Source organism: Sparus aurata, chromosome 17 (genome assembly GCF_900880675.1).
Source record: "Sparus aurata chromosome 17, fSpaAur1.1, whole genome shotgun sequence".
NCBI classification, from domain to species: Eukaryota; Metazoa; Chordata; class Actinopteri; order Spariformes; family Sparidae; genus Sparus; species Sparus aurata.
This window is the reverse complement of record NC_044203.1, coordinates 13,830,780-13,846,238: the sequence shown is the minus strand read 5'-3', so window position 1 is coordinate 13,846,238 and position 15,459 is coordinate 13,830,780. Positions and strand designations below refer to the sequence as shown.

General features: G+C 38.5%; 3 protein-coding genes across 3 annotated transcripts; 2 read left to right on the top strand and 1 right to left on the bottom strand.

Moving 5' to 3' along the window:
- Positions 1-2: 2 nt before the first annotated feature.
- LOC115566757 (zymogen granule membrane protein 16-like) lies at positions 3-2,488 on the top strand. The gene is made up of 6 exons (XM_030392732.1): positions 3-144; positions 359-447; positions 618-744; positions 834-933; positions 1,281-1,373; positions 1,460-2,488. Exons 2-6 carry the CDS (start codon positions 396-398, stop codon positions 1,601-1,603), a joined length of 516 nt encoding a protein of 171 aa, XP_030248592.1. The 5' UTR covers positions 3-144; positions 359-395; the 3' UTR covers positions 1,604-2,488.
- A 4,106-nt stretch (positions 2,489-6,594) lies between these two features.
- Positions 6,595-9,474, top strand: LOC115566686 (zymogen granule membrane protein 16-like). Its single transcript, XM_030392610.1, has 6 exons — positions 6,595-6,646; positions 7,072-7,160; positions 7,303-7,429; positions 8,054-8,153; positions 8,530-8,622; positions 8,709-9,474. The coding sequence occupies exons 2-6, from the start codon at positions 7,109-7,111 to the stop codon at positions 8,850-8,852; spliced, it is 516 nt and encodes a 171-aa protein (XP_030248470.1). The 5' UTR covers positions 6,595-6,646; positions 7,072-7,108; the 3' UTR covers positions 8,853-9,474.
- Positions 9,475-10,042: 568 nt separating this feature from the next.
- Positions 10,043-14,364, bottom strand: cmtm8b (CKLF-like MARVEL transmembrane domain containing 8b). Its single transcript, XM_030392611.1, has 4 exons — positions 14,183-14,364; positions 11,759-11,932; positions 11,473-11,592; positions 10,043-10,454 (listed from the first exon to the last, which is right to left on the bottom strand). Exons 1-4 carry the CDS (start codon positions 14,312-14,314, stop codon positions 10,368-10,370), a joined length of 513 nt encoding a protein of 170 aa, XP_030248471.1. The 5' UTR covers positions 14,315-14,364; the 3' UTR covers positions 10,043-10,367.
- Between the last annotated feature and the right edge of the window lie 1,095 nt (positions 14,365-15,459).

Here is a 15,459-nt window from a genome sequence, read left to right as displayed (position 1 = left end):
CAGTTATCATCAGCGGAATTCAAGAAGGAATGTTCTGATGGGTGTGATGTGGAAGAGAGTTGTTGCTACTTAAGGGCCACAGTCACGGTGTCAGCTCACCCTCTGCTCAGGACTCTAGCTGGCTCCAGGAGCTCCTGACGGCAGGTGAGTTTAAGCACCTGTAGCTGCAGCTTTAAACAAAGTCAGTGTGGCTGTAGGCGCTGATTAATTAAATTCTGATGATTTTATTAGTATTTACACAGATTTTATGTCAGATTGCTGAGTAACTGCTTTTAAAAGCCACCTTGTCTAAATAAATTCATAGAGCTGCTGATAATTATGATGATGATGTTAATGATGTTTAATGAATTGGTTTCAGATTCCAGTGTTGTCTCTGGACTCCCTCACGCATCAGAATGTTTTTCTTCCTGATCTTCGCTGTGCTCTGCACCAGCTCCGTCGCAGCACGTAAGAAACTGACTCAACTGACTGAGACCTTTTGACACCAATTATATATTTTATACTTTTAAACACAAACATCAGGCTTTGAACAAGATCTTTTTACATGCATGGTGAAGTCGAGAAGCAGTAGCTCCCTCTTGACCATCACATAAAAAAAAATGTTTTGACCCCTCTAGCTGCCATGGTGCCCAACTCCTACTCCGTTGCTGTTGGAGGTGGTAGTGGCACGTCCTTCGCCACAGAGGGAATGGGAAGGATTACAGCGATCAGGGTTTGGGAGATTCCCAACGCTTACATCACTGGGTCAGTCACATATCCTTCTACCTTTAGTGCCTTCACGTCTTGTTGTTGTCTTTGGTGTTTAACAGTTTCCTCTCTCCTGTGTCTTGCAGCATCCAGCTGCGCTATGAACACATTTGGTCTGCAAGGGTTGGTCGTGTTTATCACAAAGCGCATGAGCTGATTCTCTTTGACAATGAGGCCGTTGTTCAGGTGAGCGACTTCACTGATATTAAAATATAATTTGGTATGGTAAATTATGATAAAAACACTGTGCCTCAGAAAAGAAACTTCCATTGTTACAATCTTTCTTGGATTTATCAACTTTTATTCTGTACTTTTATAATGTAATATTTATTTAATTGATATACATTTACAAACAGTTTTTAATACAGGTTGAGGAAATAAAAGTTGTACAAGCAGTTTTCTTTTTAAATTAGTTACACTGTTATTTGCATCAAACTATATTCACCCATCATTTTGCATGAATACATGTGTTTATTTACTGAAGATGAAACACACTAACAACTGTGTTGATGTGCACACACTGTCTGTCTCAGGTCTCTGGCAAATTCCACCCCTCCAACTACATCTATCAGGTGATCTTTGTGACCTCCAGAGGGCGCTCTCTTGTCGTTGGACAGCCAACACAGGTCTTTACCTTCTACCCTGTCTGTTTGTTTCACTTATCGATGGTTATACTCATGGTCATGTATTAACTGCTCATGTTGTGTTACAGACATCCTTTAACATGTACGCAAACCACGCGGACTCAGAGCTCAGACTGCTGAGTGGCCGGTTCAATGGCAACGGGATAACCTCACTGGCTGCTCACTGGGGGGCAATCTACATGAATCAAGGCAACAGCAGCAGCACAGAATGAATGACTGAATGATGTTTCCTGGTTAGTGCAACATGTGTACTGGATCGTATTATATCACTTTTGGGATTTATTAGTAATTATTTAAAAAAAACAAATTACTGGTGAGTGCTAAAGATAAACTCTTTTTGGGACCTTGGGTGATGCAGTAAAACACAGGATCAACTCAACATGCACATGTCAGAGCCCATACTTTTCATGTATCAAATGAAGGAGCTTTAATTGAAGCATTTTGCACATCTGAAGTGTTGAAGGAAACAAAGCATTGATGTGTTGCGCTTAATCAAAATCACACATATTCTGAGGAATGCTGACTGAAGGATCGTACAGGTAGACCATATTCACACGGCGGCTACTTGTCTCAGACATCACATTCAGGACAGGACGCTCAAATGTGTACTGCTGGGTTCTCAGGTGCATAGAAACATAGAGAAATTCTTGTAATTTCACCGCTTCCTGATTAATTAACAACTGTAAAGCTAATGGATAGTTTAATCCGGAGGGACATCGGACCATATCTCACGGTAAACAGGTTTGGTACCAGGTTAGCTCCAGAAGTGCCTTCAGATTTTTACAATCCATCATACTTTCAGTTGTTGATAAATTGGGAAGCTGTAAAATGACATCAATTTGTCAGATTGCCTATGTTTATATGACTTGTGACTTGAAATACAACAGCCTAACATTATCCCGGTATTCAAGTTTCCCACCCTAAAGGTGATGTTATAGGCAAATGGCTTCCATGTGAATAAGGTCACCTGAGTTTGTCACTGTTCCTCTTCTGTATTATTATGTAAACAAAAATGAACATATGATTTTTATTTCTGCATACCTTTATAAGTTGGAGAAATGTTTAATCTGTACAGTATTAAATTCTGTTGCATGTAGCATGATCTTGTAATTGACTTTTTCCTATTGTGACCTCGCCTGGTGGCCGAATTTTTGAAAAAAGCTGCAAAAATGTTCTCTTGGATGCCCCCTATGGTAGATCAAACATGTTAAAGGGTGACAAAACATGGTGACGTGCCCTCTATTAGCTTAATATATCAGGACTTTCTGCACTCTGGTGCCCCACTGCATACAGCCGGGAGCCCTTTTATTTTTATCATTTCTGCCCATCAAACATCCTGAGTCAGACTGATTAGTACAGATGCCCCAATAACATCAGAATATAACTTTTTTGACATGTTTAACATGGGTTCACCCAATGTGAAGCATCTAACTTGCAGGACAAGAAGTGAAATACAAAGGTTTTCATCATTTTCAACATGCTGAAAATTGTATAGTTCTGTAGAAATCTGTCAGATTTCACTTATTGTTCTTAAAGTCCACAAAAGTTTGTTTAGAGTTTGTTTGTGAATTTTTCTTGTACTTTCTCTCTGTTTTGTAGCTATTTTTATACATACTTAAGGCCATGTCCGAGCTTTTGTTGCCAGGAAGTGTGAGTTTGTACATTCTTATTTGATTAGGATGGTGATTCCAGTAGAACCAGTTGGAACAATGTTGTGGAGTTTCCCTGCCAGGTCATGTCCTGTTTTTTAAACTGCGTCACACCTTAGTGAATGGTCATTCGAAAAATCACCCTCATTTTAAATGCAAAAAATTAAAACAGCACTGTAAATCAATCTGTAGCAGATTTATAACAATGCACTGGTTAATTTGTCACATGATGACACATAAGCAGAACTCCGATAAGCAAAAGACCAACCTCAGTAGACTGTTTTCTTCTAACATCACTCTAAAGGATAGGAAGCTGAAATGCTGGAGTTATGTCATGCTGCTGTGTTCCAGGGTGTAAGTCCTATAAATGTAGGGCATCTGACAGATTGTCATCACTAATAAATGGACCACAGCTGAGACTTTTCTAACTGACCTTGAAGTACACTTGCGGGGGCACATGAAATAGTTCCAACATGAAACATGAAACTGCTCACAACAAGGTATGCAGATTATCTTGAGTACCAGGTTCGTCATTTCTGGAAAGAGACATTTGTGTTACATTTTTCAAATGTATATGTAAATGTGTTAATATATGTAAAAAATAAAAAATATGTAAATGTACATTTTAGCGCTTTGGTCAGCAACTGAAAAGATGGTAGACATTGAAAAACTGGAGGGACATCGGGCCATACTTCGAGATAAAATAGAATATTTGATAACCCATTGGCTAACCTTGGCAATTAACCATCTCCAAGCTGCATTACTGTTGGATTATATCCAGTGTATTTCACATCCAGGCTGAAAAAAATGTGTCCAAGACATGTGTTGATACTTCAGAATATATTTTCGCCTTTCCTATTGTATCATGTAACACTATCAAACGGTAATTTTAGTCATTGCCTATGCCCTTTTCAGTTCATAATCATATGATGACGATTTGGCAGATTTCATATGTTTACCGGACTTCCAACCTGCAACACAACAATAGAGAGCCCAAGTTTGTCATGAAGATAAAAAAAATATCCTCTAGTTTTGTGTGAAACCACTACATCTTCTCGCTCAAATACATCAACACCAGCCTCAGCACAGAATGAGTATGAAAAGATGACATAAAAATGGCCACATTGACAGCTGCAGTTATGTGAAAGGGCAGTTCATCAGTTCTGCCTGCAAGCTAATGTAGGGTACCAGCTTTACAATGTTTAAGTTATGGGTTTTGGTGACCATCCAATGTGACAACGTCACTAACCCGACTGTTGGGTGAGTAGTCGTTACAACCACGTATTTTCAGTCTCATATTTCATTCGTTTTATGACAGCTGCAACCTTCTCAAATTGTTTTTTTTAATTCATAATCACCATATGTATACAGTCCAAGTGGAATCAAAAGATTATTTGTCCCTCGCCATTCACCAGCAAACATATTTCTAAAGAAAAACAAATAAGGTCCCAAGGTGGTCCATTGGAAGGGGTGTGACTTCAGCTCTCTAAACCGCATTTGAGCTTCCCATCCTGAGCGCGATTTCAGAGGAAAATGGCTGCCATGTAAATATATTATTGAAATGTTTTGTTTAATTGTTTGTGAAACTTGACTGGTAGAAAATTCTAAGGTTTTTGCCAATTTAATTGCATAAAATATGAAAATCTTATTGTTTTTGAGCTATTAGGCACCAAAATCCTTTTGCCAATCAGGCAAGCAATCATGTTATGTTGTTGTCGATTTACGATCAGCATCGTGACGTTGGGAAAAAAAAAAAATGAGGGTTGATTTGTGTCCTTTCAGTCCGCCTCCATCAGAGTGGACTACCCTGACCTGCCTTATTAAATGTTCAGTTAATGTAGTTCTGTTATCTCTCATTTTTTTTCTGAGTGTAGAGTAGAAAACAGGTTGGTGTTGGCCCCACTTTCTACATTAAGCTTCTTAGAAAGATCATTATTAGAGGGCAAGTCTGCAAAGTCTATGTGAATTATAAATGTTTGAACCCCCCTTTGCTCTTGCTGGTCTTTCAATTTGACAGGCTGTTCAACCAAACTCCATTCTAAAAGTAGTTGCTTTATTGCAGGTCCATATGTTTTTACTGTAAAAACTGTATTTACATCTTCACCGAGACTCTTTTTCTGATTCATTGCAATCAACGAAACAATCTGCACACATGACATTTCCTCTGTAACATCATTAACTAACCTGTGATGCTGAATTTTTCACAACGGCCCAGTTAACCCTTTTCAACCTCTCTGCTGATAGCCTGAAGCCATGGATCGTTGTGGAGGTAAAGGAAATCATACATTGTGGTGTTTTTTGATGCATTAAATGCAACACAGCAGCTTTCACGTGAGTTGCTACTAGCTTTTTCAGTTTGGCCCGGGCACTGGCACTGCCACAGCATTTGTTTTCTTCCAAAAGGTTCTATGCCTGCTCTCGTCTGTTTTTTGGGGGGAAATTCATGGCTTTAAAGGGACAGTTCACCTCAAGATCAAAAAAACATATATTTTTTTCTAACCTGTATTGCTGTTTATGCATCTAGATTGTTTTGGTGTGAGCTGCTGAGTTTTGGAGATACCAGCCATAAAAAATAGAATACAATACAAATGGAATAAAATAGATAGATAGATAGATAGATAGATAGATAGATAGATAGATAGATAGATAGATAGATAGATAGATAGATGGATAGATGGATAGATAGATGTTTACTGACATTGTTTCAAAAACAACAAAACACAGATAGCAGCTCTTAGTTGGCAAATAAATATCAAATATGAACAAGTATAAAACAATTATAAAACTAGTTATATAGATTAAAAAATTGTAAAATATATACAACAATCCTGTTGATCCTTTTTTGTTTTAGTTCCAGGAATTCAAAACAATAGGAAATACAATACAATAGGACGAGGAACAAGGAAGAACAAGCCCAAAAAACCCGCAACCCACTTTGCTTGTGGAGTTCAAAGCGCTAAAACATATACAATTGAAAAATGCAACAGAAATGTCTCTTTCCAGAACTGACGAACCTGTTACTCAAGAAAATCTGCATACCTTGTTGTGAGCAGTTTCATGTTGGAACTATTTCATGTGCCCCTGCAAGTGTACTTCAAGGTCAGTTAGAAAAGTCTCAGCTGTGGTCCATTTATTAGCTTCTCTTGAGCTTTGAAAAATATTACACAATCTTTAGAGTTAAGAAAGTTAAAGAACTTCTTGTCCTTGCTGTTTCCATGAATTAAGCCAACATGGACAAGAAGTGCTTAAAGTGCTTGGAAAAAAAAGAATAATTGAACATCTCATTTAAACTTATGAGAGACAGCATCATGAGAGGTTAAGTGCTGGGTTGAATCAGACATGACTGCCTTTTCTGTAGGCACAGTGAGAAATATGTTTCTGTATCTATTGTTGTTCTTCCTGGTTCAACTTCAGATTCCCAGAAGCAAACACCTGAGAGACAATTAAAACAGGTGTACTATTGTTCAGCTGTAAGCAGCTGTCAAGAAGGAATGTTCTGATGGATGCAATGAGGAAGAGAGTTGTTGCTATTTAAGGGCCACAGTCACGGTGTCAGCTCACCCTCTGCTCAGGACTCTAGCTGGCTCCAGGTGCTCCTGACGGCAGGTGAGTTTAAGCATCTGTAGCTGCAGCTTTAAACAATGTGGGTCGTAACTCCTTTTACCGCTGATTATGAAGATTTTAAGAGTATTTACACAGATTTTAGTTAAGATTGTTGAGTCACTGCTTTTCAAAACCACCATGTCTGAAGAAATACCTAGAGCTGCTGATAATTATGAAGATGATGATGATAATGATGATGATGATGGTGATGATGATAATAATGATGGTGGTGATGGTGATGATGATGATGATGATGATGATGGTGGTGATGATGGTGGTGATGGTGGTGGTGATGGTGGTGATGTGATGATGAGTTGAGTTGATACTTCCAAAAACAAATTTCAGATTGATTTCATGTCCAAAGAAATTCATAGAGCTGCTGATAATTATGATGATGATGTTAATGATGTTTAATGAATTGGTTTCAGATTCCAGTGTTGTCTCTGGACTCCCTCACACATCAGAATGTTTTTCTTCCTGATCTTCGCTGTGCTCTGCACCAGCTCTGTGGCAGCACGTAAGAAACTGACTCAACGGACTGAGACCTTTTGACACCAGCTATATATATTATACTAAACTTTTATACACAAATCAAGCTTTGAACAAGAAGCAGTAGCTTCCTCTTGACCGTCACATGCATTTTTTTTAAATCCCTCTAGCTGCCATGGTGCCCAACTCCTACTCTGTTGCTGTTGGGGGTGGTAGTGGCACGTCCTTCTCCACAGAGGGAATGGGAAGGATTACAGCGATCAGGGTTTGGGAGATTCCCAACACTTACATCACTGGGTCAGTCGCATATCCTTCTTGGCCATATAAGCTTCGGGACTGTACGAAAATGATCACTGGGTAGAAGGGACCAACAAAAGAGAGGGGAGGATGTATTTGTTTTAGCTGAAGGGAGGGTGGTGTGAAATATTTGTAAGAGCAGGCATTAGTCTTTATTTTTGTTCTTAACCTACGATTACATTTAATTTGTATCCCTCCCTTGACCTACAGCAAGCCTGTATCTAGTAACTGATGGTAGTAATAACTGTTCAGCTTGGTTCAGGGTGGCTGGAACTATGATTCAATGAGTTGTATCAGTTCAATGCTGTTATATTACTTTGAGATATTAGTGGGGATGGCGTTACACTTGATCTTGTAAAGGGAAAGTTTTAGTTTATTAAAAACCAAGACGACCCTCTCGCCCAAATTCTTTTCATACAGTCCCTTAATGCTTCATGCGGTTTCAGTGTTTATCTCTGCTTTCTATGCGTTTGCTGTACTGTCTCATTGTTCTTGTTATTACAACAGTCGCAGTATGTATGGCTGTCCCTGTGTTTTCTCTCCAATCATTCTTCATACATTTAGTGCCTTCACGTCTTGTTGTCGTCTTTGATTTAACAGTTTCCTCTCTCCTGTGTCTTGCAGCATCCAGCTGCGCTACGAATACATTTGGTCTGCAAGGGTTGGTCGTGTATTAAACAAAGCGCATGAGCTGATTCTCTTTGACAATGAGGTCATTGTTCAGGTGAGCGACTTCACTGGTACTAAAATATAATTTGGTATGGTAAATATAATAGGTTATGAATTATGATTAAAAAAAAGCTGTGCCTCAGAAAAGAAACTTCCGTTTTTAAAATCTTTTTTTGTATTTATTTAATCTTACTCTTTAATTATCAAACTATGTAAATGTAATATTTATTTAATTGATATACATTCACAAACAGTTTATAATACAGGTTGAGGAAATAAAAGTTGTACAAGCAGTTTTCTTTTTAAATTATTAACACTGTAATTTGCATCAAACTATATTTGCCCATCATTTTGCATGAATACATGTGTTTATTTACTGAAGATGAAACACACTAACAACTGTGTTGATGCGCACACACTGTCTGTCTCAGGTCTCTGGCAAATTCCACCCCTCCAACTACATCTATCAGGTGATCTTTGTGACCTCCAGAGGGCGCTCTCTTGTCGTTGGACAGCCAACACAGGTCTTTACCTTCTACCCTGTCTGTTTGTTTCACTTATCGATGGTTATACTCATGGTCATGTATTAACTGCTGATGTTGTGTTACAGACATCCTTTAACATGTACGCAAACCACACGGACTCAGAGCTCAGACTGCTGAGTGGCCGGTTCAATGGCAACGGGATAACCTCACTGGCTGCTCACTGGGGGGCAATCTACATGAATCAAGGCAACAGCAGCAGCACAGAATGAATGACTGAAATGATGTTTCCTGGTTAGTGCAACATGTGCACTGGATCGTATTATATGACTTTTTGGACTTTTTGGATCAATTTAAATAATACATTTATCAGGGGACAATGATTTCTGAACAATGATGAAATAAAACAAATTATATGATTTGTTGCACCTAATCAAAATGTTGTCTCTGACATCACAACACTGAACACTGCTGTGTTCTCAGGTGCAAGTCATAGAAACGTAGGCAATCTGACAATTCCTATCATTTCACTGCTTCCTGATTAATTAACAACTGTTAAGCAAATGCATAGTTCAATCATCATTAATCATCGGACCATATTTCACGGTAAAACAACAGGTTTGGTACCAGATTAGCTCCATAAGGCAACAGCTAATGTTAGCATTCAACTACATTCTAACTATAGTCCCTGTTTGATGCAATAATCAGAAATATCAACACACATCTTGGAGACATTTTTTTTTTATCTTGGAAATGAACCATACAGGACATAATGAAATGGTAATGTTGATGAGTGTGATGAGCGAAATGGCCACCGTGTGAATAAGGTCAGCTGAGTTTTTTCACATTTCCTTTTTCTATGTAATGAATAAAGTAATTAGTTTAAAGAATGAACATGTGATTTTTATTTCTGCCTCTTTCCAATAGTTGTTGAAATGTTCAGTCTGAATCATTAAATTCTGCTGCATGCAGCATACTCTGGTTTTTGACCGTTTTTGACCTTGTGACGATAACCTAAAATCATAACACATGAAGAGAAAATCAACTTGGTTTAACAATATTGAAGCTAAAAATTTAAAGCGAAACATTTTCTAAAAGTCTGAGTCCTGACTTGACACAATGTGTATACTGAATTACTATGGATACAAGGAAAATATTGATTCAGTCTGATTGATTGAACGCAATCTGATTAGAGAGTCAACCTTAACTGTTTACGTCGTCAACTTAAAAACATCCTGGTGGCTTCATGTTTGAAATTAGTGGGACAGTGCCCTCTTGGATGCCCAACATGGTGAATGGCTCTCTCTTCACTGGGAATATGTAACAGCTTTCTGTGCTCTGGTGCCCCACCACATATATTGGCTAACCATACAAACCAAGTCCACCACTGGGGCACATCCATGTGTTAAGTGATCCTTCCTGCTGAGAAGTGCCTCAACTGCTACAAATATAACAGAAAATGTTTGATATTACTAGCTTTATTGAGCTTCATTTATTCATTTGTGCACAATTGTAGACAGCTGTATGTTAATTCATGTGTCACTACAGTACATGCACCCTCAAAAATATACCAGCGAACATGCTGAAAAATGATGTCTATGATTTTGAACTGACTTGGCCTCAATGAACTTAGCTTTACAGATGTGTAGTAACTGTGAGTCCACAAAGTTCGTTGAGATCATATTTACAGTCCGGATAAGAGTTTTAATTCGACATAAGCTTTGTCCTGGTCTGCAGTCAGGTCCCAGTCGAGATGCCCAGAGAAAAGTCTGAACAATGTCTTGTTTTTAATGTTCCTCCTCTGTGGTTTTCCAGGCACGGTAGCTCAGGTAACTACTTCCTGCATAGCACAGTGTGGTGAGAAATGCAAAGAACTAAAGGCATGAAAAGCGGAGAACAGATGAGAAAAGCAGAACAAGGGGAAGTAAAGAGGGACAAGGAAACAGTGAGAAGGAGAACAAGTGGCTTTTAATATGTTAAAAACATTTAATCATTATCTACTCTCTGCAAGTCAAAGCAACGGTTAAGATTAAATGTCCACATAGCATCCAGATAATGCAATAAAGGTACATGGTAGCCCACCAGAGAAGAACTGATGTGGCAGGTGAATGGCACATGTTTGAAACACTTCAGTCAGAAATGACAAAGTGAGCCCTGGAGCTACAAGCCATTTGTTATTAACCAGGTGGTAAACAGCTCCTTTTAGTAAAATGACAGAATGAGGACTTTCTCGTCACTTCAGTTATTTACTGCTATGAGGACAAATGTCATGTTATGATACTCTTCTTTAAATGTCAATCTTGCCATGACATGACACCTTAAAGTTATTGACATTGTCACATCTGGCGTTTTGGGTGCCTTAAATAAGTTGTTCCCATTTGTACTTATCTAATGCTTTATTTGATTTGTATAGTATATTTTCAAGTGGTTGTAGACACAATCTACACACAATCCACCAAGTCCAGTTTACACTTTGAATATTGCTCAGCATGTGAAAGCTGCTACATAATATTGTATGTGTCAAATAAAAGAGGTTTCCAAAGTGTGTCAGCCTGAAGATCACTGAAATCACCCTGTAAAGATGCATTATGGAAAATGTAGAATCGGCTGTTTTTGGAGCTACACCCATACAAAGACTAGTAAAGGATATCGTTGCTGTTTTATTGAAAACATAAGTCTCTTGTTAGTTAAAACAATCTAATCAGTCTGTAAGAATCAGCTCCAAAAGCCACCATGTCTCATGTCTTGTCTTGTCTTGTCTTGTCTTGTTGTGTGTAATGTGAATCCATAAAACCTCATTTATATTTGTGATACATAAACAGCTAATGACAAAATCCTTCTGTTTGGATGACCATTTCCCTCCACACATCATATTAACAGGAGTGCTCTTACTGCAGATGCTGCCCAGCAGTTGTAGTTGTGTCGCCCCCTGATGGCCTGGTTGACTGAGAGAGCATCAACCACTGCTGTCACCAGATACAGAGCAGCAGCACTGCAGTTCACACACAGTGACTGGGAGACAGAAGACATGAAGAGTGACGCACAGATAAACAGGACAAAGCAGTCAGACAGTTCTCTCAAGCATGAAGCCGAAAACTGATAATGGTGTGCGTGTGTGTGTGTGTGTGTGTGTGTGTGTGTGTGTGTGTGTGTGTGTGCGTGTGTGTGCGTGTGTCACCAGGGTTGTCCAGGGGATCTGTGGTATCCTGTTGTGGACTCCAGTAAGGTAAACTATAAACAGGCAAACGGTCAGAACCCAACACACGACGGCAACAAACATCACCCAGCAGAGAGCAGACAGCAGGAAGTACTCCGTGCCCCCGACCAGAATCCACACCAACATGCCACACACCTGGAGGACAAGAGAGTAATTTAAGACCTCAAATTACTTCTCGATTTACTTCAGAGTGAAAGAAGGAAATGAAAAACAAGCACAGGTAAAAGATGAAACTAGTAACATGAGGAGAAAAGAGACAAATGTGGTGGGACAGGTTGGCACAGTTGTTCTCTATATAATCTCTGTGTATAGGGTTAGGGCCGATATGGGAAATTAAATAAAGCATTTTGAGGCAGTCATAGCCAGTATAGTTAGCACAAGAGTTATTGCATTTTCCATTTATCTGAGTTTTTATTTAGTTTTTAATGATGGTTTCAGTTCAATTTTGCTTCAGAGTGGGTTTGCTTGTTTGAGATTTTTGATATTGTTTAATTTCTTTTTAGTTTTAGTAAAGTTATTTAAATTAGATTAAAATAATTTTAAATACATTTAAAAAAGAACCCTAAAGTCATACTATATCTCACATTAAATGTACATAATTCTCAAAATTAGTTTTGGGGCAATACATGTACTTACTGTAGTGTCAAAAGTACAAGTAAATTCAAAGCTCTTTTCTTGTCACGTACAGAGAGCATTCAATACTAATGTGCAGTGAAATGCAAAAAAACCTTAATGAGATAAAGGGATGAAAAGATGAAGATAACATATTATTTACATTTACATTCAGAGCATTTAGCAGACGCTTTTGTCCAAAGCGACTTACAATAAGTACATTTGTCACATATTATGTTACGTGTATGCACGTTATACAATATACACAGCATATACACTGCAAATATATACATAGGCACCAACGAATATCAAAAATACATACACATTATACTACACAAAATGAAACAATAGTTCAGTTCTACATATATTAATGTATAAGTTTACATTGTACATATGTCAACCAATCGTAAGCCTGGATGATTATCAGTCAATATTCTGCATTTTCATTAAATGATCAGAATCAGTGTCGTGCAATTAGTTTTTTATCTGATTGCAAATCAAACTAATTAAAAATGGAAATACGTAAGTAGGATAGACTGGACTTAAGAACATGTAGGACTGCTTATATTCCATCACTGATCTTTATAGCTTTAATGTTCTTTTTTTAATAACATTGGGAAGTGGTGGGGGTATTCATCAGGAGCGAGATGAGAGAAATTCAGATTAGGTAATACAATATAAACACAGCCCCTTGTAAAGCACCTCCTATCAATATTGCTTCTGTTACTTTTTTAAAGTCTTTAAAGGATTTTGTTTCAATTTCTGTTCTCTAAAATGTTTGTGTCATCTAATTTTAGGTCAGTCTCAGTTAACTATAATAACCTTGCACCCAACATGCCTCCGTCTCCTCTGAATCTGAAGCGTTGTGTGGAGGAACTAAATCTCTTTCCTCTTACGCCAAAACCAATCCCACCCTTCCTGTTTCACAACAAAAGATTCCTGCTGGATGTTTCATATCCGACAAGAAAACATTTTCTGTAAAACACGAGTTCAAGTTTAATTTGAGGTCTGTTTAAATGAAATCCCTCAGAGGTCATCTGCTGAGTCAGTGAGATGTTTCCGTGCACCTGTCCTATTAATTTAACCCTGAATTAGCAGTCAAGTGTGGTATTTTCAGGATGTCATTTAGATTTTTTCATCATCTTCTAATTGATCGATGACTTGAAAGTTATGATCTGACCAATCTGTTACATAAATAGACAAGTTTAGAGTGCGATTGGTTTGAAACTTGACTTAAAACTTTCTGCAGGCGTTTCCAATCAGATTAGTCTGACAGTGGCCTGCCCAGCCTCTGCATGGCAGCCAGCCAGACTGTATTTACAGAAAAACTGTCCAGACTTTTTCCCGCTGCTGATTTAAAAAGGAAGGGAGACAATGAGAGATAGAAAGGAGGAAGAGTCAATTTGCTTGGCATGTTTTCGGTTAACTTCCTATTTTCTTAGAAAATAGCTTCATAGATTTTCTGTAACTCCATTAAATACAGTCGAAGGAATGATACATCAATCCTTTCATGACTTTTTTTTTTTTACTCATGTGAGTTTCAAATCTTTTTCAAAGAAAAGGATTAAAAAATGTATTTGTGTACAGACCCTGCCTTCATACATGTTCTACTGTGCTACCCTAACAGAAACAAGCTCTATTATTGTCTCTCATAAACATTTTAATTATTTCCACTTCCTGTTACTGCTCCATTAAATGTATCAGTTATCCCAAAAGTAATTTCTTGCCATCAATTCAGGCGCCGAACATCTTGAAATCCATATTCACACTTACTATCTCAGCTAGGAGGAGTAATCCTGTGGCGGTTGTGGTGAAGTGATGGTCGAAGGCCAGGGTGGAGGTCGAGATGTTGCATTCCGGTACTGAGGGAGTCCTGCGGGCCGACGCCACCGCAGCCCTGTCCATGGTGCACTGGCGCTGACGGTCTGTGTGCTTTCAGTCAGGCTGTCGCTTTTGGAGAGGAAGCCGTGTTCCTGTCCCGGACCCTGACAAGGACACCCCTCTTTGAGCTGATGAATACTGTATATCAGCTCACATATCAAAAACAATTGCACACATAAACATTTGAGTTGTGCCCTGTCTTACTCACTTTCATTACGAAATAACTGAGCGAAGAAGAATGACTTCTCTCTGTTGGGTGCTTTAAAGTGAACAACTCTACACTGTAGAGCCAAATTGGCAAGAAAAAACAATAGAAACAATAGAATGACAGAAGCCATGCTGCCAAGTCACATGTTTGAATTGGCACAGAGGTACCAATAAATAGAAAGGAAATGGAGATGACAGTAGTATAGAAGCTGATGATGACAAATCTGCTACTGTTGATTAATGAGGCTGGCGGGCTGGAGGCAGAGGTGGTGTCTGTGTTAGGGGCCACAGTGGTGCTTCTTCAAGCACCCCAACTACGATTACTGATTATTTTCAGGGCGGTTATGTGGTCGTTGTTTTCAGCATTACAGTGAAAATCAATTTGGTTGAGTTAGCTAATGCACAACCATGAATGATTTATTTTTGGGGTGCATTTAAGACTGCACAGAGGGCAGTTATAACAGAACGACAACATAAAGACTCTGAATACAAACAAGGAAAGACTTAAAGGATAATGTGAAAACAGCCTACTAATGTCACTATTAATAAGCTTTAATGATTGAGTAGCTGGATGGTGAAGCATCCTCGAAGACACCAGCAGGGGACATTTTCACTCACACCTGAATCACAATCAATTTTAATGCATCTTTGAAAATAAGGGCGACACACTGTGACGCGTTACTTATCTCAAGGTTTAATCTGCAAATCCAGCAGTTTCAGTGAAATGAAATGAGATCACTTTAAAGATCCCTCCCTGTGTTTTGACATACGCACCCTTTAAATAACAATCTGTCTGATCTGATCTCTACATTCCACTTAAAAGTTCAGTGTCTTTGTAAAAGATTCTTAAAAAAAATAAAAATGTCAAGTTTAACTACAGAGTACATTAAAGAAAGGAGAAATGCCCACTCTCACTGTGTGTGCACTTGCGGAAGTTGCATATTGGACCAACGCTGGCTCCA